The 22096-nt window shown below is 44.3% G+C and overlaps 1 protein-coding gene across 1 annotated transcript in view; it reads left to right on the forward strand.

Annotated features, from left to right (window-relative positions):
• Positions 1–22096, forward strand: part of ADNP2 (ADNP homeobox 2) — a 32166-nt gene that overhangs the window by 4347 nt on the left and 5723 nt on the right. Inside the window, exons 2-3 of the mRNA XM_056131482.1 lie at positions 3565–3685; positions 18816–18905. Of these exons, the coding sequence (XP_055987457.1) occupies positions 3578–3685; positions 18816–18905 (198 nt within the window). The 5' untranslated portion in view covers positions 3565–3577. The remainder of the gene's footprint in view (positions 1–3564; positions 3686–18815; positions 18906–22096) is intronic.

Genomic DNA, 22096 nt, shown 5'->3' on the forward strand with positions numbered 1-22096 from the left:
AGATTGCATGAATACCTACTTTTTTTTTTTTTTAATGTCACCAAGCAGTATTCTAATGTGGATACACTATCCTTTGTTATTCAGTCACCAAGTAATGATATTTCGTGTTTTGGCTGTTACCAGTGATATTTTGTACTATCTGGACACTAGTATTTTTGGTTAATTTTTTTGAATGGTGTCTTTGTTCATACCTGCTGGAGTTCTGTGAAATTACTTTTTTTTTTTCTCCCTGGTTATTAGGAATTGGGGGAGATTGATAAAAAAACATAAATACCTCGCTCCTCACCAGCTTTCAATTTTTTAAGTAAGCTATGTTACTATGACTTAAGTTTATGTTCTGGTGGGTTATACATTGTGTTATTATTTTGCTTCCTGGCAGTGCTCAGGGGTTACTCCTGGGTGGTCTGCGTGCAAGGCAAATGCGCTACCTGCTCACTATGGCTCTGGCCCCAGGATGTTATTGCCAGACGCCAGACCTACCCCAGAACCTTGTGAAAGGAAACAGTCCACGTACAGGTCTTTTTCCGTCAGGATTCAGGTGGGAGCAGGGAGAGACTTGTTTCTGTTGGGCAGTATCTTGGAGCTCATCTGAGGAGAGTGGAAGGCAGCAGGTGCTTGACAGCTCAGGGCCTGAGGAGTTCTTTATAATTCTGACTGGTGGATGATGTGGGATCTTTGTGGCGCCTCTCTGTGTCCCAGTGAACTTCCTCACCCTGGGGCGTCAGGTTCAAGAGAACTGGTCCACAGAGCAGGCTGATGAGAGTGGCCTTTTTGTGGTCTAATCTTGGCAGCACTTGGCATTTATTTCACTAGGTTTCCCCCATCTTTTGTGGGAAGAGTATCAGGTTTTATTTTTTTTGGGGGGGGGCACACCTGGCAGTGCTCAGATCTAGTCTTCACTCTGTGCTCAGGGATCATTCCTGGTGTGGTGTGGGGGACCTTATGGGGTGCCAAGGATCAAACCTGGGTTGGTTGAGGGCAAGGCAAGTGTCCTTCCCACTTGCTGTACTATCATTCTGGCTCTCAAGGCTATCTTTAAGAGTATGGAATGGGAGTTAGTGCATTATCTATGGAAAATTTCATTTGTTACAGGTTATAATTTGATAGTACTAGTATTTAATGCCCAAATTATTACAGTTTTGGCTGTGGGACCTTGTTGAAGTTGACAAACTATTATGCCTTTTGGCATGTCTCACTGTTCTTTGAGCAACTTACTTTCTGGCATGAGATGTTTTAGTCTTATCTTGTTTTCATTTTGTCTATGGCCCAGACCTATAATCAGTCATTTGTCCAAAGAAACCTGGTTCCCTTTAATGGGAGATGGTATTTAGAAAATGAAAGTTGGGCTTTATAGGGTATGTTACTGCTAACTGGTTTTTAGGGGATATTTACAATATTAAAAAAAAATTTAAGGTTATTATACCTAAGTCCCTATGTTTACAGTATGTGTTGGTTTTTATGTACTCAGTTGCAGCATATAGCTTTATTTTGCTGTATATTAAAAATAGTCACCTCTTTCTTTTACTCCAGTCAGATGCCATAGGGTTTATTTTAATCCTATGCCTTTTAGGGTTTTTTGCTTGTTTTATTTTCTGTTTTTGTGCCACACCTAGCAGTGCTCAGGGGTTACTCCTGGCTCTGTATTCAGGAATGACTCCTGGCAGTGCTTGGAGGATCATGTGGGGTGCCAGGGATAAAACCTGGGAGTGCTATCTCTCCAGTCCCTCTTTCCAGTTATTTATTTATTTATTTGCTTTTTGGGTCACACCTGGCGATGCGCAGGGGTTACTCCTGGCTCGGCACTCAGGAATTACTCCTGGCGGTGCTTGGGGGACCATATGGGATGCTGGGAATCAAACTTTGGTTGGCTGCGTGCAAAGCAAAAGCTCTACCCACTGACCCACTGTGCTATCGTTCCAACCCCTCTTTTCAGTTAATTTAAGAATTTTATTAAGATGTAATTTACTTGGACCAGAGAGAGAGTGTAGTGGATAAGATGCTTGTTTTGGACACAGCTCACCAGGTTCAATTTTCCAGCACTGCATATGGTTATTAGGCCTCACCACGAATGGTTTCTGAGCAACAACTAGGTGTGACCCCCCAAAACACAAACAAAAAAAGATGTGAGGGGCTAGAGTGATAGTAGAGCAGGTAAGCTATTTGCCTTGCATACAGCTGACCTGGATTTGATTCCTGGCACCCCATAAGGTCCCCTGTGCTTTGCCACTGCCAGGTGTGGCTCTCCCCAAAATGTGATTTATATATCATAAAACATACTTAAAATCTACAACTGAATGATTTCAGAGTTGCATACACTTTTTTTGAGGGTTTGTTTTTAGGCCACATCTGGAGTTGCTCAGGAGTTATTCCTTGTGGTGCTGGGGGTACCACTTGTGGGATGCCAGGAATTAAACCTGGGTTGCCACGTGCATGGTGAATGCCCTACCCGCTATACTATGGCTCTGGCCCTGCCACGGTGTTGTGTACATATCATCTTTTAGATTTTTTAGCATTTTTATTATTCCTAAAAGAAGATCCTTTTCCCTTAGCTAATACATGCCAGTTCACCCAGGCAGCTACACTACTGTTTTACTCTCTAGATTTATCCCTTCTGACTCTTCATATAAGTAGAATCATACAGTTTATGGTCCTCGGTGTGTTGGTTCTTTCTCTTAACAGAATGTTCCCCATGGTTCTCCACATTATGGCCTCTTTTAGTACTTCTTCCATTTAATGCCAGATACCCTAAGGCTAGACCACATTTACCAGCTGATTTTGTAGGTTGAACTTAGTACTTTTTGTTGTTTCTGAAGCTTTTGGGAGTGTTATATAAGAATCCATGTTTATTTATGTCTGTAGGCTCTTCTAAGGGAGTTTTAAAGTTTTAACTCTTACTGAAAATATATTTGCATTTAGGATTAATTTTATATACATTACTTAAGGAATACAAGGAACCCTCTCGGAGAGCCCGGCAAGCTACCGAGAGTATTCGATATGCCAGACACAGTAACAACAAAGTCTCCAATGGAGACGTTACTGGGCCCGCTCGAGCAAATCGACGATCAACGGGAGGGCCTTTACCTTTACCTTTACTTAAGGAAAGAAATCAACTAATTTTAATGCCTCTGGCTATCTATTTGTCAGCATAGTTTGTTGAAAATTACTCATAGTGGGGCCAGAGCGATAGCACAGTGGGTAGGGCATTTGCCTTGCATGTGGCCAACCAGGTTCTATCCCCAGCATCCCATATGGTCCCCCAGCACCGCCAGGAGTGATTCCTGAATGAAGAGCCAGGAGTAACCTCTGAGCATCGCTGGGTGTGACCCAAAAAGAAAAAAAAATCACTCATACTGTTTTAGCAATCCGATATTTTTTGTATTTTGTTTCGGAGGTTTTTTTTTTTTTTGACCACACTTGGCACTGTTGCAGGTTCATTGCTGGGGGTTGGGGACCCTGCAGTGCTGAGGGTTGGACCCGGCTCCCCCATATATCTCTCCACCCTTCCAAAATAATCTTTTTAAAAATATACATACTTATTAGAGCTTTGTCTTACTCTCTTTGAAGGAAAATTTCAAAAATGTTTCAAATTCCTGTGGAAAATCTTGACAACATCAGGAAGGTACGGAAAAAGGTGAAAAGCATTCTTGTGGACATTGGGTTTGACAGCTGCAAGGACCTGCTGAAGGTAAGAACATATGGGACAGAGAACAGAAGACAGTGACATTAAGATGCCAGGAGGGACTTTGAAGGGGAAATCTGAACTGAAAGGTTTCGTAGAATGGGGAAGATGCCTCATGCACAGCTGTATGTTATGACATCATTAGTTCTTATATTTTTTTGACAAGTGAGTGATTTTATTTTTATTTTTAATTTTTTTTGCTATACCTTGCAGTTCTCAGAGTTTACTCCTGGTTCTGTGCTCAGGGATTGTACCTGGCAAGGTGTGGGTGGCCAGATGGGGTTGCAGGGATCAAATCTGGGTCAGCCACATGCAAGGCAGGTTCCCTACCTGCTGTACTACTGCTTGGTCCCAAACCTCTCAGATTTTTAGTTACTTTTAGAAGGGGAATTTTGTAGCTGTTAGTTATGAAGTGTCTTTGCTTTTGATATTTCAGATGAGTATGTTGAACTAATGTTTTAGCAAGAAGAATATTATAGTTTTATTTCCCAATATTGTTAATCAAATGAAAATGCTATGATACAATAGTTTATTTTCCCTGACTTGTACATTTAATACATGCAGTCTTAGCAAAGTTTAAGAAGTAAAAAGCAATATCGTTTATTGATTTTTTTTAATTGTTTTTGGTTTTTGGGCCACACCCAGTGGTGCTCAAGGCTGACTTCTGGCTCTGTGCTCAGGGATTACTCCTGGCATGGTTTGGGAGACCATATGAGTGCTGGGCATCGAACCTGGTTGGCCATGTGTAAGACACGGCCTATACTGTCTCTCGGGCTTCTTACTTTATTGATACTATGTTCTTGTATAACTTTCTCTTACAAGAATATATGGCTGATGCATACATAGTAAAATTATTGCTTCTATATTCTATAGTCTATTGGCTGATGTTGCTTGAACTGTTACTTTGCTTGGTGAATAGTCATCGAGTCTCCGCTGTCAGATGTCTTTAAAATATGATTGGAATACTGCTTTATTCTGTATAACATCTGTGCTATATAATGTGACTGAATTTTCATGGAACGAGGTTAAAAAACATCTCTTAATGCGTAAGGTAGTAATAGCTAGAATACTGGATTTGTAAATTCATGGTACCTGTAATAACTCTTTCTGGAATTGGGTTTTCAGAAATATGGCAAAGCCTTTCTGGTGATTTAAATTCTTTTAATTTAAGGGACTGCTGGGAAGATCTGTGAGAATAGGTGTTCTGCTCTTGCTATTGGCCATTTTGTGCCTAGCATTTTATTTTAAGGTTAAGGGATTCAGAGTTAAAACCCAATAAGGGAAGGCAGTTTAAATTGTTATGATGGTTAAGGTAAAGGTAAAGGTAAAGGCCCTCCCGTTGATCGTCGATTTGCTCGAGCGGGCCCAGTAACGTCTCCATTGGAGACTTTGTTGTTACTGTGTCTGGCATATCGAATACTCTCGGTAGCTTGCCGGGCTCTCCGAGAGGGGCGGAGGAATCGAACTCGGGTCGGCCATGTTGGCTGCGTGCAAGGCAAACGCCCTACCCGCTAAGATCTGTCATAAACAAAAAGGGGGAGATGTTGGGGCTGAACTGAGCCATCAGGGTGAGCCCATGTAGACTGTGCCGTACAGTGGGCAGAAACATAGGGACCCATGAAAATGGGTGAGATTTCTCGTGTGTCCTGACTGGTTTAGATGAGGTTGAACATCTTTTCCCCTTCAAACTGCCTTCAGTAAATAATTTTAGTATATTGAAAGGGGCTGGAGCGATAGCACAGCGGTAGGGCATTTGCCTTGCACACGTCCGGCCCGGCGACCCAGGATCAATTCCTCCGCCCCTCTCAGAGAGCCTGGCAAGCTCCCCGTGACATATTCAATATGCCAAACACAGTAACAACAAGTCTCACAATGGAGACGTTACTCGGCCCGCTTGAGCAAAACGATGAACAACAGAAGGACGGTGCTACAGTACTATGTATACTATAGTCATTGATTACCCAATGCATATTTCACTGAAATAGGCACAATGACTACTTTGAAAATATTAAACTTGTGAATTGTTAATTGTTTTGGGAAGAGTTCAGTTTCTTAATTCTCAAATCTCAGACTTTCATCAGACTTTCATAAAAAAGGTAGCTGATAGTGAATAACCTATAGTTACCAGAATTCTCAGTAATGGTCAGAATTAAGTTTTGCTCTCATGTAGATACTTAATTCTGAAGGCCCCAGATCTCTGATTAAACATTACCAGAGAGAGCTTACCTCAGAAATGGGGTCCTCCTACTCTGTTCTTCTAAAATCTGGACTTTTTTATGAAGCTCTCATAGTACCTGATAAGATTCATTGTCTCCCTAATCCTAATGTAAGAATTCACTGTGGTCAGAATTGTGTCTGCTGCATAGATACTATCTGTATATATGTCCATATTCATATACATGTATATATATGTGCTTTCTTGTCTTTTTTTTTGGGGGGGGGTCATACCTGGTGGTGCTCAGGAGTTTTACCTGGCTCTGTGCTCTGGTGATGCTTGGGGGACCATATGTGGTATCTAGGATTCAACCCAGGGTCTGAGAGATACAAGGCATGCACCTTGGTCTCTATACTATCTTGTTGGCACACATATATTTTCTAAGAGTATATATGTGTATATATACACATAGTGTGTGTATATATATGTACACACACACATATATATATACACACAGTATATATGTGTGTGTGGTTTTTTTTTTTTTTTGGTGGGGGGGAGGTACACCTGTTGTTTCTCGGGGACTTCTCCCTACCACATTGTTTGGGATCTGTTCCTGGTGTGCTGGGGACTGAACCTGGGATTCTCATATGCAAGCCATGCACTCAGTGTTTAGCCCTATTGAATTATTATCCCAGCCCAAAACTTTTTTTTAAGAGAATGAGAGGCTGGAGTAGTAGTACAGTGGGTAGGGTATTTGCCTTGCAAGTGGCTGACCTGGGTTCAGTTCCTGGTACTCCATATGGTATCCTGTGCCCACCAGGAGTAATTCCTGAGTTCAGAGCCAGGAATAACCCCTGAGCATCACTGGGTGTGGTCCCCCTCAAAAAAAAAAAAAAAAGAAAGTAAAACCCAAAGAGAGAAATAGCTCATGAATAGTTACAACAGATTGTGAAAAGTTCATTTGGAGAGGTGTAGAAGTGTAAGGAAGAGGAAGTACCAAAGTGGAATCTCTTTATTTAGGTAGATGATACTGCTTAGGTAGAGTTATAATAAGAAAGATCTCCACATTGTTTGTATCTGTCTACAAGTGATAGTTTATACATAACAAAGTTGACTTCTCATTATTTGCAGTCAAGATTGAGAAGATGTGAGTTTTTTGGTTTTTTATTTTGCTTTTTGGGTCACATCCGGCGATGCACAGGGGTCACTCCTGGCTCTGCACTCAGGAATTATCCCTGGTGGTGCTCAGGGGACCCTATGGGATGCTGGGAATTGAACCCGGGTCGGCTACGTGCAAGGCAAACGCCCTTCCCGCTGTGCTATCACTCCAGCCCCAGCTGTGAGTTTTAATGATTGTAGGGAATACAGAATGACCAGCTAAGAATGTGTGTATACAGAGGGAATTTTTTAGGTCATGTTTTATAGGAAATCCTGTGAAGTGGTCCCTGGCACATGGTGGGTGCTCAGAAATGAGCTCTGAGAGCTAGTAATACTTTCAGTAAAAACTGGAAATGTGCTGTCAGTCTAGCTGACAGGTAAAAGTTGTGGCCCAACTTGAGTCATTTCCCGTTGTCACCTTCCTGTCATCTTCACTGTAGTAAAGGAGTACTACTAGCTGGGAGGACTTAGCCAGTATGAAAGTGTGTAAACACACAAAAAATAAAAAGGCCGGCGGTCAGGCCGTTTCCCCACTCCACGGAGGTCGATGGCGATGGTCAGGCAAAGGAAGGAAACGAGGCCAAGCTGGTTGGTCTTAGCAGCCGTTTATTACATGGAAGAGATGTATGTCATGGAGGCCTCAGGAATCCTCAAGCACGTGCACCTTTGTTCTCTCAGCTTCTGTCCTCAGCCCCATCTTCCCAGGTTCTCTGATGCACGTGTCCCCCCAGAGAGCCCTGAAATCTCCCTTATATAGATCATAGTACCTCTAAAGGGCGCAATATAGTGATGTCATCAAAAGGAGTTACAGAAAGAACACTGAGGCAAAACATACATAGTTTCTTTACATCCGCAGTAATCCTGGCCTCACCTTTCTACAAGCTACAAACACTTAGATTAGCATAACAAAGACCAGTCTGCTAGAGCCTGGAATCTACATCTCCAAAATCAGCCAGCCTGGAGCCAGGCATCTACATCCCAAAGATCAGGCCTGGCTTAGCACCTGGGATCTGTATACCCAAGGCCAGCTAGGTTCCTGTGAGATAAGAGAAACTAGCACAGCGGCTAGGGGCGTTTGCCTTGCACGCAGCCAGCATGGCCGACCCGAGTTCGATTCCTCCGCCCCTCTCGGAGAGCCCGGCAAGCTACCGAGAGTATTCGATATGCCAGACACAGTAACAACAAAGTCTCCAATGGAGACGTTACTGGCCTGCTGGAGCAAATGGGCGGGCCTTTACTTACTTACTTACCTCAATATACTGAAATCATTTACTGAAGGCAGTTTGAAGGGGAGAAAGTTCAGTCTCATCCAAGCTAGTCAGGACACAAAGGAAAACTGCTTCTAGGACGTGTTTCTCCTCTCCTTGTCCAACCAACATATAAGCATACATAATATTAATCATTTTGTATGGACACAGTAAGAAATACTTTGAGCTTATAGAATTGCTCTCCTAGGGCCATCTCGATCTCAGACTGCAGTGCTCAGGCCAGATATCTTTCCTATTTCTAGCAGCAGGGCCCTAGTCTCGTCGTTACTTTTGGATCATGACATCATTTGCCTATGATCAGCCTCTTAACTTATAGTTAAGAATCGTGGCACCTTGGCCTGGCCCATCGCGATGCCAGGGTAGCACATAACTTATCGGCTTGCCCTGGTTCCATCCAGTCCCACATCGACTCTGCCCTTGGGGTGCTAGGAAGTGAGAGCAACTGAGGCTTAAGTTGAGAAGGCAGATGCCCAGGAGTGAATAATATTCAAAGCCAATCAATTCCTAAGTTACGGAGCATATTAATTAATTGTCTTCCTGTATCTATACAAAAGGACATTGCATTAAAGTAAACTGCTCAAAAGACATAAGGAGAGGAGAAAGGCAGTATTAGCTTACAGTACAGCTTCAGTGTCTAAGAAGGATGAGACCTTACGAATTGGTTGGGCAAGAGAGCATAGAAGTAGTTACAGACAGACAAAGTAATGGGAATGACTCGGGAGCACTGTGATGGGTGTAACCTGATAAACCTAAGCTCTGTGTACTCCAACATGAAAGAATTTGATTATGATTTGCTCTTAAAAAATTGATAGTATTCTGGGAGACAGAGAGATAACATGGCTGGTAATGTGCTTGCTTTGCATATGACTGACCTGGTTTGATCCTCCCTGACACTGCATATGGTCCCTCAAGCCTCTCCAGGAGTGATCCCTACCCCTGAGTGCAGAGCCAGTAGTAAGTCCTGAGACTGCTGATGTGGCCTAGAAATGGAAAAGGGTAGTATTCTCCAGTGGATGTGTTTAGTCTTCATTGAATCTCATTTTGACAGTTTTTTGGGGCTGTGAGGTAACTCTTAAGGGCTGGAGCACAGGCTCTGTATGCAGGGGACTTGGGATTGGTACTTTGAACACTAAGCCAGGGGTAACTCCTGAGTACTGCAGGGTGTGGCTGGAGAGAAGAAAACAAAACAGGGGTCAGGAGACCTGAGAAGGCTGGAGCACATACATGTTTTATATGGCCTTTCTCCAAAAAAAGACTATTTCTGTATCAGTTGCAGTTTTTTCTTAGTCTGCCACACTATTTAGAGTGTCTTGGTTTCATGGAATAGAAACCAATTCTGACCAAGAAGAATTTATTTGAAGTTGGTGAGGGACTCATAGAGTCAGTGCTAGAAACTGAAGAAGCCATAAAACCTGTTGTGGTCTCTCTGCACCCTCACCAGCACCTCAACTGTCACAGTAAAGCATCCAATCCAAAGCAAAAAAAAAATACATATATATATACACACACACATATATAAACACACATATATACACATATATATACACATATGTACACACACATATATATATATATCACTTGACTTTCTGTTACTCATCGATTTGCTCAAGCGGGAGCCATTAATGTCTCCATTCGTCCCTTTTGCATGCTAGAATAGCCCAATGGCGTCTGTTCGTTCTAGGAACATGAAGGGCCTCAAACCGATCATTCAGGGTCTTGATGAAGAAGTCTGACCATCTCACAGGTGGGCGGCCACGCAGTCTTTTGACGTCCTGTGGAATCTAGTCAGTAATGGCTCTAGTCCAGCGGTTGTCTCCAAATCTTATTATGTGTCCAGCCCATCTGATTTTCGACACCTTGGCAAACGAGACAGCATCCCTGATTCTTGACTGTCGATGGAGGTCGAAACTCCGAATTCTTTCTCTCATTTGAGTGAAACGTGATATTCCAAGCATAGCTCTTTCGATTCCTCTTTGGGAGACCCGATAGCGTTCTCATCCTGTTTTCGTAGGGCCTAGGTCTCCGAGGCATATGTTAATGCAGGAAGAACAGTGGAATCAAAGAGATGTGCCCGGGGCCGGAGGTTCTTCGTCCTCTTAGCTATTTCTTCTATGTTCTTGAAGGCGTTCCAAGCCGCTCTCTTCCTCCTGCGCAGCTCAGGTGCCAGGTCATTTGTCATGTTGACTTCTCGACCTTGGTGCACATAACTGTTGCATTCGGAGATGGTTGTTTCGTTGAGAGCGAATGGAGTGTCAGGAACGAGACCGTTTCTCATGAACATTGTCTTCGTGAGATTCAGCCAGAGTCTGACCTTTCCACACTCACGGTCAGAGTCGGCTATCATTTGTGCTGCTTGGCTGATTGTTTGGTGTTGTTAGAATGATGTCTTCAGCAAAGTGTGGAGGTGGTGTAGTTGCCGACCGTCTATCTTCACTCCCATTCCTTCCCACTCCAATCGTCGCATGACGTTCTCGAGGGTGGCACTGATGAGTTTTGGTGAAATGGTATCACCTTGCCGAACCCCTCTCTTGACATCGATGATCACTTTGTAGAATGGTGAGATCCTGGTAGTAAAGATGGTTGTCCTTCATCTAGTATTCTGCCAATCCTATTCAGTATGACTCAAGTGAACAGCTTGTAGATGACAGACAATAGGCAGATCTGGCGATAGTTGCCAATGTCGTGGATGTCTCCCTTCTTGTGCAGTAGTACAGTCCTGCTGGTTTTCCATTGGGATGGATCCTTGCATTCAGACAGGTAGCGTGTGAAGAGCCAAGCCAGTATATTGATGAGTACTGATCGCAGGTTCTTCAGGTGTTCAGGTCTGACCTTGTCTGGGCCGGGTTCTGTTCGTTTGTTTACCGACAAAATGGCGTGTCGGATTTCGGAAGGGAGAACATTGGGAACGACACATCCATCCCGTGGAATTTGGTATGTGGCAGGTGGATGTGGCTATCAGAGATCTGAGTAGAAGTCATGGATAATCTTCTCCATTGTCCTTCTGGAAGATGTGATAGACCCATCAGGACGTTGGAGGGCAGTCATCTTGGTCTTGTAGTTGGTGAAGGACAGGCGGGCGTTACGAATGCTTTTCCCGCCTTCTGCTGCATCTACCAGCACTGCTGCTCTTCTCTCTGAGGTCTTCCTTTATCGCATCTCTGCACTGCTTTGTGAGCTAGGACGTTTGCTTGTGGTTGCCTGAGGTATGCGCCAAGCCATATTGGCGAATAAGCTCAAGAGTTTTCGAAGACAGGCGGTTTTTTTGTGGCTCTCTCATGGCATTCCTCACACAATCATGTAGGTGCTGAACCAGTCGATCATATTTCTTGTCAATGTTGTCACTATTCCCATGTTGCAGCAATAGTGCCAAAGAGCTCCCAGTTGGTGGTTGTTCTGGGAGTTCTCTTCTTAAACTTTGCATGCAGTCCTTTCTCCCCGCTCTGTGAAGTAGAATTTTGCACAAAGGAGACGGTGGTCAGATCCTGTTTGGAATTTTGGGACAGCAGCGACATTGGTCAGGCAAAACCATCGATTGAATATGATGTGGCCAGTTTCATTGTGGAATCGTCCACTGGGAGACTCCCATGTCCAACGTTTAGATTTGGCCTTCTGGAACTGTGAGTTACCATGGATGGTCTTGGTCGACATGATGAACTCTGACAGTCTCTCAACCTGTTTCGTTCCATTCTAGGCCATGGGTCCCAATGTGGAGTTCTTTGGCTGATCTTTTCGGTCCTATCTTGGCATTAAAGTCACAGACAATGATCTTGTAGAAGGGGCTTCTTTATAGAACTTCTATATATACCCTAAGGGCCTTTTTCATTTTAGGGATTAGTGCCAATGGTGTGTGCTTTATAGCCCGGTCACTTTCCAGAGTCTATAGTCATCCAGAACCTTAATTTTTCTCTCTAGAAGCAGAGCTGAACTTTGCTCCCAGGCACAGCCTCCTGAGGAGCATTCTTCATGTTTTAAAAAATATAGATGGTTTCCTTGTCCTTGGTTCTGTTACGTCTTGAAAATGCTGCCCCACACCTCCACATTTATTTATGTCATACCATGCCCACCATTAGCATTTGTTTATGTCATACCACACCCATCACCATTCAACTCAATCCAATTGATTTTCTACTCCCCACCCCTCTGATTCCCTCAACCCCTCCTGAGTGTTTTATTTGTTTTGGGGCCACACCTGGCTGTGTTCAGGGTTTACTCCTGGCTTTGCTCTCAGGGACCACTCCTGGCGGAGCTCGGGAAACTGTATGGGGTACTGGGGATTGAACCCAGAATGGCCACATGCAAGGCAAGCACCCTACCATTGTACTGTTGCTCTGACCCCCTGTTTTTTTAAGTTCGTTTTTGATCAGTTAAATTAAGTTCTGGCTGTGTAATTTGTTGGGCTCTGTACAAAATGGAAATGTGGGGCCTTGGCTAAAACTCCAAGGCCTGCTCTCAACCTGGAGCAGAAGGAAGCTCTGTAGGGCAAGCCATCTTGGTGCCAGGGTACTTGGGTCTGGGGTGGCCTCCTGGACCCTGTTGAGTTGTTTTTCATACACATGGCAGACTGGCCTCGCCAAGGCTAGGACAAGCCTGATTGCCACCGTGGCCCTCCTATTCCCAAGTCTGCCTGGCTCCCAACACGGGCAATGACGGAATGTGGCCCAATATGGTGACTTGGTTATTGCCATAGGTGTTGGGCTAAGAGTCTTGGTGTGCTTCAGGTTAAGGACTGAGTGGGACATTGGGGTGATCAGTGGGGTACAGAGGGTCGGGACAGAATCTGTCCTGGGAATGCTGGAGGGAAAACCCAGCTTGGGCTCATGTTCCAGCCTCTGGCCTCAGTGGCATAGTCAATGTCAGATCAGACTTGTTTCATGTGCAGGAATAATAGTGTGTATTTTTGCTGTGATTGAGCAAGTTCTGGAACTGCGAATTAGGTTCAGGTTGGTTGAAGGGGTCAAGTCCTCTCTGTACGTCCTGATTTTTGTAGATTTGCTCTGTCATTTGTTGAAAGAGGTGATGTTAATGTCCAGATCTCTAACATTTTATTTTATTTTTTGGAGTCGCACCCGACAGTGCTTAGGAATTATTCCTGGCTCTCTACTCAGGAATCACTCCTGGTGGGTTTTCGGGACCATTTGGGATGTCAGGGATTGAGCCCAGGTTAGCCACGTGCAAGGCAAACAACCTACTCTCAGTACCAGCCCAAGACCTGTAATTATTTTCTTGTATTCTCTTTTCAGTTTTTTTTTTGGTCCCCCAAAGTACCTTGAGCTCTTTGTATGTGTAGATTTGGGGTTTGTGTGCTTAGACTAGGGTATACTCCCAGTCATCTTTGACTAGTTGGCAGGATGGCTCAAAGTTGGGGCCTAGAATTGTGGAGTTGCTCCAGCTCTAATTCTCACAACCATTGGGTCACCTCAGGGTGCCCAGGTGCTTTCTAGGCTATCCTCATTGGTGCTCAGGGAACCTTGTGGTTTGAACTCAGGTCCTGCCACATGCAAATTGTGTGCTCCTGACTACTCACTATCTTCCCTGCTCATTGAAACTCTCTTTGAAGAGTAGATACACTTAGAAATGTGCTGTCCTGCTAATGAGATGACCCTGTTATTATTATGAAATAGTTTTTGTGTTGATAGCCTTCAGCAGTTTGCTTTTCTTGATATTATAACTGGTTTGCTTTATTTTGATTAGTGGTAGTGTTGTATATCTTTTTTCATCTTTTTACCTTTTTATCTGTCTTTGGACATAATTACTTTATTTTTATTTTTTGTTTTTGGGTCACACCTGGCTATGGGATCACTTGTGGCATACTTGGGAACCACATGAGGTACTGGGGATTGAACCTGGTCAGCAGCTTGGAAGTCAAGCACCCTGCCCGCTGTACTATAACTCTGGCCCTTACTTAATTTTATTTTTTATTTTTCCTGCCAGGAATCAGACTCGGCTTCGCACATGCAAGACAATTGCTCTGCAACTGAGTACATTCCTGGCTCTTTTGTCTATTTATTTATTTAAATGTATTTTTATTGATCACTGTGAATTACAAAGTTACAAAGATGTGTGTGATTGAGCTGCAGGTATATGTTGCGTCCATTTATTTATTTTTTGCTTTTTGGGTCACACCCAGCGATGCACAGGGGTTACTCCTGACTCTGCACTCAGGAATTACTCCTGGTGGGGCTCAGGGGACCATATGGGATGCTGGGAATCGAACCTGGGTCGACCGTGTGCAAGGCAAACGCCCTACCGCTGTGCTATCACTCCAGCCCCTGTTGGTTCTTTTTTTTTTTTTTTCTTTTTGGGTCACACCTGGCGATGCACAGGGACTACTCCTGGCTCTGCGCTCAGGAATTACTCCTGGCGGTGCTCAGGAGACCATATGGGATGCTGGGAATCGAACCCGGGTCTGCCGCGTGCAAGGCAAATGCCCTACCCGCTGTGCTATCACTCCAGCCCCTGTTGTGCACAGGGGCTACTCCTGCCTCTGCGCTCAGGAATTACCCCTGGCGGTGCTCAGGGGACCATATGGGATGCTGGGAATCGAACCTGGGTCGACCGTGTGCAAGGCAAACGCCCTACCCGCTGTGCTATCACTCCAGCCCCTGTTGTGCACAGGGGCTATTCCTGGCTCTGCGCTCAGGAATTACTCCTGGCGGTGCTCAGGAGACCATATGGGATGCTGGGAATCGAACCCGGGTCTGCCGCGTGCAAGGCAAATGCCCTACCCGCTGTGCTATCACTCCAGCCCCTGTTGTGCACAGGGGCTACTCCTGCCTCTGCGCTCAGGAATTACCCCTGGCGGTGCTCAGGGGACCATATGGGATGCTGGGAATCGAACCTGGGTCGACCGTGTGCAAGGCAAACGCCCTACCCGCTGTGCTATCACTCCAGCCCCTGTTGTGCACAGGGGCTATTCCTGGCTCTGCGCTCAGGAATTACTCCTGGCGGTGCTCAGGAGACCATATGGGATGCTGGGAATCGAACCCGGGTCTGCCGCGTGCAAGGCAAATGCCCTACCCGCTGTGCTATCACTCCAGCCCCTGTTGTGCACAGGGGCTACTCCTGCCTCTGCGCTCAGGAATTACCCCTGGCGGTGCTCAGGGGACCCTATGGGATGCTGGGAATCGAACCTGGGACAACCGTGTGCAAGGCAAACGCCCTACCCGCTGTGCTATCACTCCAGCCCCTGTTGTGCACAGGGGCTACTCCTGGCTCTGCGCTCAGGAATTACCCCTGGCGGTGCTCAGGAGACCATATGGGATGCTGGGAATCGAACCCGGGTCCGCCGCGTGCAAGGCAAATGCCCTACCCGCTGTGCTATCGCTCCAGCCCCTGTTGGTTCTAGTAAAAGCAAAATTTTGTACACATAGTATAGGCAGTTGAGGTTGGGGGTGGGGGTGGGGCTCAGAGGGACCATGTTTGACAGTATTCTGGTCTTTCCTTGGGACACCAAGAGCTGCTAGGGTTCAAACCTTGAGTTCCTGTCTGCAAAACGTGCCCTCCCTATGAGCTGTTTACCTTACCCTCGTGTGTTCCTGTTTTGGGGGGAGGTCAGGGCCATTCGCAGCAGCTCTGTGCGTGGGGATCACTTCTGAGGTGCCAGTGGGACAGTGTGGGGCAAGGAATGGAAACAAGGTCAGCCTCTTGCCCTTTACTGTTTCTGGAGCCAGATACTGCTGTGTGACCTAGTCTGACAGTCTGCCATATAGTTGGAGTAATTAGGCCAGTGAGTAGCAAGCCATGGCCTGTGGACCAAATTCAGCTTGTCATTTGGTTTTATATGTAAACTTCCATATGTAACCTTTCTGAGGACACAGTTATGCTCTCCTTAGTGTGTGCCTGTTGTTCAAGGCTGTCTTTTTGCATAGTGGTGGCAGTTAGTAGTTTGTTAAGATTGCATGACCATGAAGGCCTGCACTGTTTCTGTCTGACCCTTTCTAGGAAAATGGTACCAACCAACTTAGTTTCATGTGATTAGGATATGGTTAGGTTTAAATCTCCCGCCTTAACTGTTTGTTTCTTTTTTTTTCTCTTCTAGAAACTTGTCTCATCTGTTACTCCTTTCAAATCTTTTTTTTTTTTTTACTTTTCATGTGAATATATTTAAAAGGTGTTCTTTGGCTAAAAGCTCCATTTATTTGAATATCTTCTATGAAATGCCTTCACATAATAGAATAAGAATATTTCAATGGTATATATTCATTTCTCTTTCCAGCCCTTGTGATACTGTTATTAAGCATTTTATTTCAGCATATTTTATGAGTCTCACCATACATTTTTTAAAGCTTCAGTCCTTGTGATAATTTGGACTTTTCTCTAGTTCTGAGTTGACTTGTTAAGCAGCCTATTAACCTTGGTCTACATGAAGATTGTTACTATATTAGCCATTATTCTTTGCGCTAATTTTCTTTTAAAGAAACATAAAAGTTTGGGACTGGAGCAGTACTACAACTGCTTGCCTTGCATGTACCTGACCCATGTTCTATCCCTGACACCACTTATGGTCCCCTGTGCCCTGCCAGGAGTGCAGAACCAGGAGTAAGCTCTGTGCACTCCAGGTGTGGTGTCGCGTGCGTGCGCACGCGTGCGCACACACACATATGCACACACACACACACACACACACACACTACACACAGTTCTGTTGAAGGGCAGAAGAGGAATTTCCCCATCAGGAGGAATGTACATAATACTAAGTTCCTAATAAATTGATAGTTTTTTGTCTTGGGGCCACACTTGGCAGGGCTTAGTTCTGGCTCTATGCTTAGTGGTACTCAGGGGATCCTATGCAGTGCCGGGGATCTATCTGGGGTAGGCTATGTACATCATCTTAATTTGTACTCACTCTGCAGCCCTAATGAATGTTCTTCATGTTAGAGATAATCTTTAAGGGGCGCAAGTCTAGCTCAGTGGCTGGACTATATGCCCTTGCTGGGGATAGCATGAGACCGTGAGTCTGAACCACAAGCTGGGTGCTGTCCTGCTGATGGTGTTGCTGTTCTTGATCACTGCAATCTAACAGTGGGATTTCAGTGCATCACAACCAAGTGTCAACCCCAGCAAGCTTGCAAAGCAAGGGTACCACCTTTTCACCATCTCAGCTACTACCCCAAAGGGAAAAAGCTCTCAAACCTTCATTATAAAAACAGTAATAAACTGGGGTTGGAGTGATATGTTAACAGGCAGGGCACTTGCCTTGCATGTGGCCAATCTGGGTTCAATCCCTGGCAACTCAGATGGTCTCTCCTGAGCCTACCAAGAGTGATCCCTGAACACAGAGTGGTAAGTTCTGATCACGGCTGGGTGTGGCTCTGCACACCCACCCTGCAAAAAACAAAAACGAAACAAACCCAGCCCCAAACAAATAATAATATAAACTGAAAGTTGCAAGATATAGGTTTCCTTCTCCTTCCCCACCCCTAATTACCTTTTCTGTTGTGATGTCTGGGTGTTGTCCACACTAGTTGTGCTTGTTGGGGGCCGTACACTCTTATTTAAAAAGTGCTTGCACATCCCTGACTGGTAGGCTGGAGAGCTTGCACTTGTGACAGCACCTGGGGACCTGAGCACCAGTTGTGATCCTGGGCAACCGTAGGGGTTTGCTCTATGTTTGGCCTGATGTTTGCACAACATTGGATTCTCCTAGGACCCAGCTAATCATTTCTTTGGCAAATACGAAATGTCACGTATTTACCCTTTAGAGATAGTAACCACTCAAAATCCGATGGTTTAGCTTTTGTGTATGTTTAAATATGTGTGTGTGTGTTGTCACAGTGAGCTCCTGGTCATGCCTTTTCACTTTTTTCAGTTATTTTCATCTTTCGGTATCATTAAATATTCCTCTTATCTAATACACAGTCCATATCTAGGTCTTTTCCATTCCCTCAAGTGTTTTTCATTCCCAGTTTCCTGGCTTGTCTGCGTCGGGGTTCCATCTGGACTTCTTTGACTTGGTTGCCAGATTGTGTCTGTACCTTTTTTTTAACCTTTGTTGTGGCAGCCTCAACCTCATGCTCACACCGTCCCCGTCCCAGGTGTCTCCTCTAAGGCTTCCTGGTCAAGCACCACCTTTGGAACCCCCTTCAAACTCCCTCCACTCTGAAATTCTTTCAGTAGTTTTCACCACTCATGTAATTTCTCTCTTTTTAGAAGTTGTTGGGAAATCTCATCTGTTTAGTTCCTGTAAAATTGTGATTGTAACTGGTTCATTCAACATTTTCCTCAGTTTGTGTGTTGAATATGCACTTGGTCACAGTGCTTTGATGGGCCATGTTTTGGTTATTTTTGGGCCACACTGGTGGTATTGAGAGGTCACTCCGGGCAGGGCTCAGTGAGCCATATGTGGTGCTGGGGATTTAATCCTGGGTCAGCTGCATGCAAGGCAAGCACTACCTGCTGCACTATTGTTCTGGCCCGAATGGGCCACATTTTTATTTACCTTTTGGAAAGCTTCATGTAGGTGGCAAGTAATCCTGTTGGATTCTAATGAAATATTTCTCTATATTTTTAGATTGCGTAATCTCTTTTATTTATTTTTTTTCCTTTTTAAAAGGACCTTAAGGGCTTTGATCCAGGAGAGACGTATTTCTATAACACATCATGGGGCGATATTTCTCTCTGGGAACCTTCTGCAAAGAAAGTGGTATGTATTTTTGTGCTTGAATTTCATTCTTGCTTAAAATAAAAGTAGGTGGTAAGTATTAGAACTAGCACATGTTTATGGTTGAGATGAATGAATGGAGTGGTATGAAGGTGTAGTATGCATATTCATTGGTAAAGAAAGAGCAGTGTAAAATTTTTTAATACGTTGTTATTGACATTTTGAGTTTTTGTAGTTAGGTTGATGAAGTGAAACTGTTTCTTGTCCTTGATTATAAGATACTGCTTATGAAATATGGGTGTTTGATTTGTGATGTTCTAAGTAAAAAGAAAGGCTGCACTGTTAGGTACACACTAGTTTTAGAAACTAAAATGTGGATCTTTGAATCAGGAAACAAATTTACAATAATTTAAAGCCTCAAATATAAGCAGGTTCAGGCTAAAATGTGTGTCATGCTGCTGTTTTCCTTATTAAAGTGTTTTCTTCTGGAAAGTCTTTCCCACCACCCAGTCTTCCAGTTGGTGCTTTGATCAACACTCACTCAGCATGTCAGAGATTCCACTGATTTGCCTCCACTGTAGGGTCTTTAAGTTCTGTTGGACTTGGGAACTTGAATCTGCTTAAAATTCATTAACTAGCCAGTCACGGTAGACATTTCCTTTAAAAACACTTTTATTGTCAGTCTTCTTGAGCTCCACTTTCCTGCCTTTGTTTCACCTTTTGGTTATTTGTTTTCCTTGATCTACTGTTCCCTCTTCACTGCCAGACACAGGATCCCTTGAAACTGCTTTGATTTGCTTATTCTTGTAAAAGCTCCAGTATTTTTATGCCATACTTTGAAGACTTTAAGTTAACAACCTTTTATTTATTTATTTTTGAAGACTTGGCACATCTTTGAATTTGTAAAATAACCTATCATGTCACATATATAATCAAGAAACATTGAATATCTGCTACAGAGCAGGCCAAACACTTGTGAGTGCCTGAGGCAAGAGTTAGGGTTCTTTTCCTGAAGAAGTTGAAGTGTTTAATGAACAGAAAGACATAGTGTTAATCTGAGACAGTAGAAACCATATCCAGAAGAAACCCCATTGTTACTTGGTGGTCTGGAGGCTAAGTTGTTTGCTTGTTTCAGTATTTTGCTTTTCATTCTGAAGGAAGTCCTCCTGCTTTCATATGTCTCTGAGGAAAAGGGTTTATGACTAGACACTGTTGCAATGTCATTTCCATTTTGTGGCTCATAGTGTGTGAGACCTTTAGTGACTAAGAAAAGAGATTGTTAGAGACTTGTCTCCTGTGGGGGGCTTAGCCACTGTGGGATTCAGGAAGCAGCTGCAGACCACGGGAGAAGGCTGGGAGAAGGCAGGCTGTTCCAGGGCAGGCGCTCTCCCTGCACCCAGAGCTCCTGAAGGCACCACACCTTTCCTGCTGCTCTCCATAGTGGTTTTCTTCCTCTCACCTCAGGTGGCAGACTTGGGCTGTTTCTAATTGGCCACTGTCCTGATACAGGGAAGTACAGGCTTCGTGGGAGCCCATGCACTCATTTCTCTTGGATATTGGGGTGGAATTTCTGCATTGTCAGTGACAAGTCTTTTCCTCACAAACTGCGGCTGATTTCCACCATGGCTGCATGCTATGCTTTTGTCTCAATGATTTGACCTGAGGTCCTCATTTTATTTTTTTTGCATTTATTTTTATTTATTTTTTTTATGGAGTCACTGTGGATTACATAGTTACAAAGTTGTTCATGATTAGGGTTCAGTCATACAGTGTTCAATACCCATCCCTTCAGTGTACATTTCCCACCACCAGTGCCCCAGTTTCCCTCCCCACCACCCTGCTCTGCCCCTGTCCTCCGCCCCTGTCCCCTACCCTTACCACCTCTGGCCCCAGCCTGTCTATGGCAGGCATTTTCTTCTTTCTCTCTCTCTTGCTCTCTTTCTCTCTCCTTTGGGTATTATGGCTTGCAGTACAGGTACTGAAAGGTTATGTTTGTCCCTTTACTTTCAACACTCAATTCTTGGTCAGAGTGATCATTTCCAGCTATCTTTGTCATAGTGATTCCTTCTCTATCCTAACTGTCCTAACTGCCCTCCAGCCTCACCACATGTGAGAGGCTTCCAACTGTGGACCAGTTCTCCCGGGCCTTGTTTCTGCTGTCCTTGAGTATTAGTCTCATACTATGTTTTTTTTTTTCCCTGCAGATGAGTCCAGTCATGTTATGTCTGTCCCTCCCCCTCTGACTCATTTTCCTCAGCATGATATTCTCCATGCCAATCCATTTATACTGAGTTCATTTTTATCATCTTGCTAAGGGTGTGACAGCATCTTTGATTTGTACTTTCATAATGATGCTATGTCCTAATGGTGTTGAGCATCTTTTCCTTTACTTATTTGGTATCTGTATACATTTTTTTTTGCCTTTTTGGGTCACACCCGGCAATGCACAGGGGTCACTCCTGGCTCTGCGCTCAGGAATTACTCCTGGGGGTGCTCAGGGATGCTGGGAATCGAACCCGGGTCGGCCGTGTGCAAGGCAAACGCCCTACCCGCTGTGCTATTGCTCCAGCCCCATCTGGATACATTTTTATCTTTAATTTTTTTGTTTTTGTTTTTGGTCACACCTGATGACACTCAGGGCTTCTCACTCCTGGCTCTGCGCTCAGGAATCTCTCTTGGCTCTGTACAGGGGACCATATGGAGTGCTGGGAATTAAACCTGGTTGGCCATGTGTAAAGCAAACACCCTCTCCACTGTACTGTCACTCTGGCCCTTGGTTACATTTTTTACAATGTGTTATTGACTGTCAGAATTTTTTTAAATTGGCATTAAACAATGAATATCTGGCTAGATGATGAAAAGGCAGTTGATAAAATTGTTTAATGAATAGCAGTATATGATAAACTCTCTGATCAGTAAAATACCAACTTTTGTTTTTATGCATTGATATTAAAACTTTCATATAAAATGATAATTTATTGTTATTTTGTTTGTTTGGGCCACACTTGGCTATGCTTTAGGCCACCTTTGGTAACGATCCACACCTTGGGATGTCTGTGGGGTGATTTCTACCTATAATGGGACTGCTTGCTTGCTGGCATCAGATACTGACTGGCAGGGGCTGGATGTGTCTGTCTGATAGGCATTAGCAGTCCTGATAAAACAATCCTGTTTCTGCCCCTAGCTAACTCCACACTTTCCCAGGGGTGCATGGAGCTTTTGAGGATTTGCCC

The sequence above is a fragment of the Sorex fumeus genome, unplaced genomic scaffold (assembly GCF_029834395.1).
Source record: "Sorex fumeus unplaced genomic scaffold, SorFum_2.1 ptg000092l, whole genome shotgun sequence".
NCBI lineage: Eukaryota > Metazoa > Chordata > Mammalia > Eulipotyphla > Soricidae > Sorex > Sorex fumeus.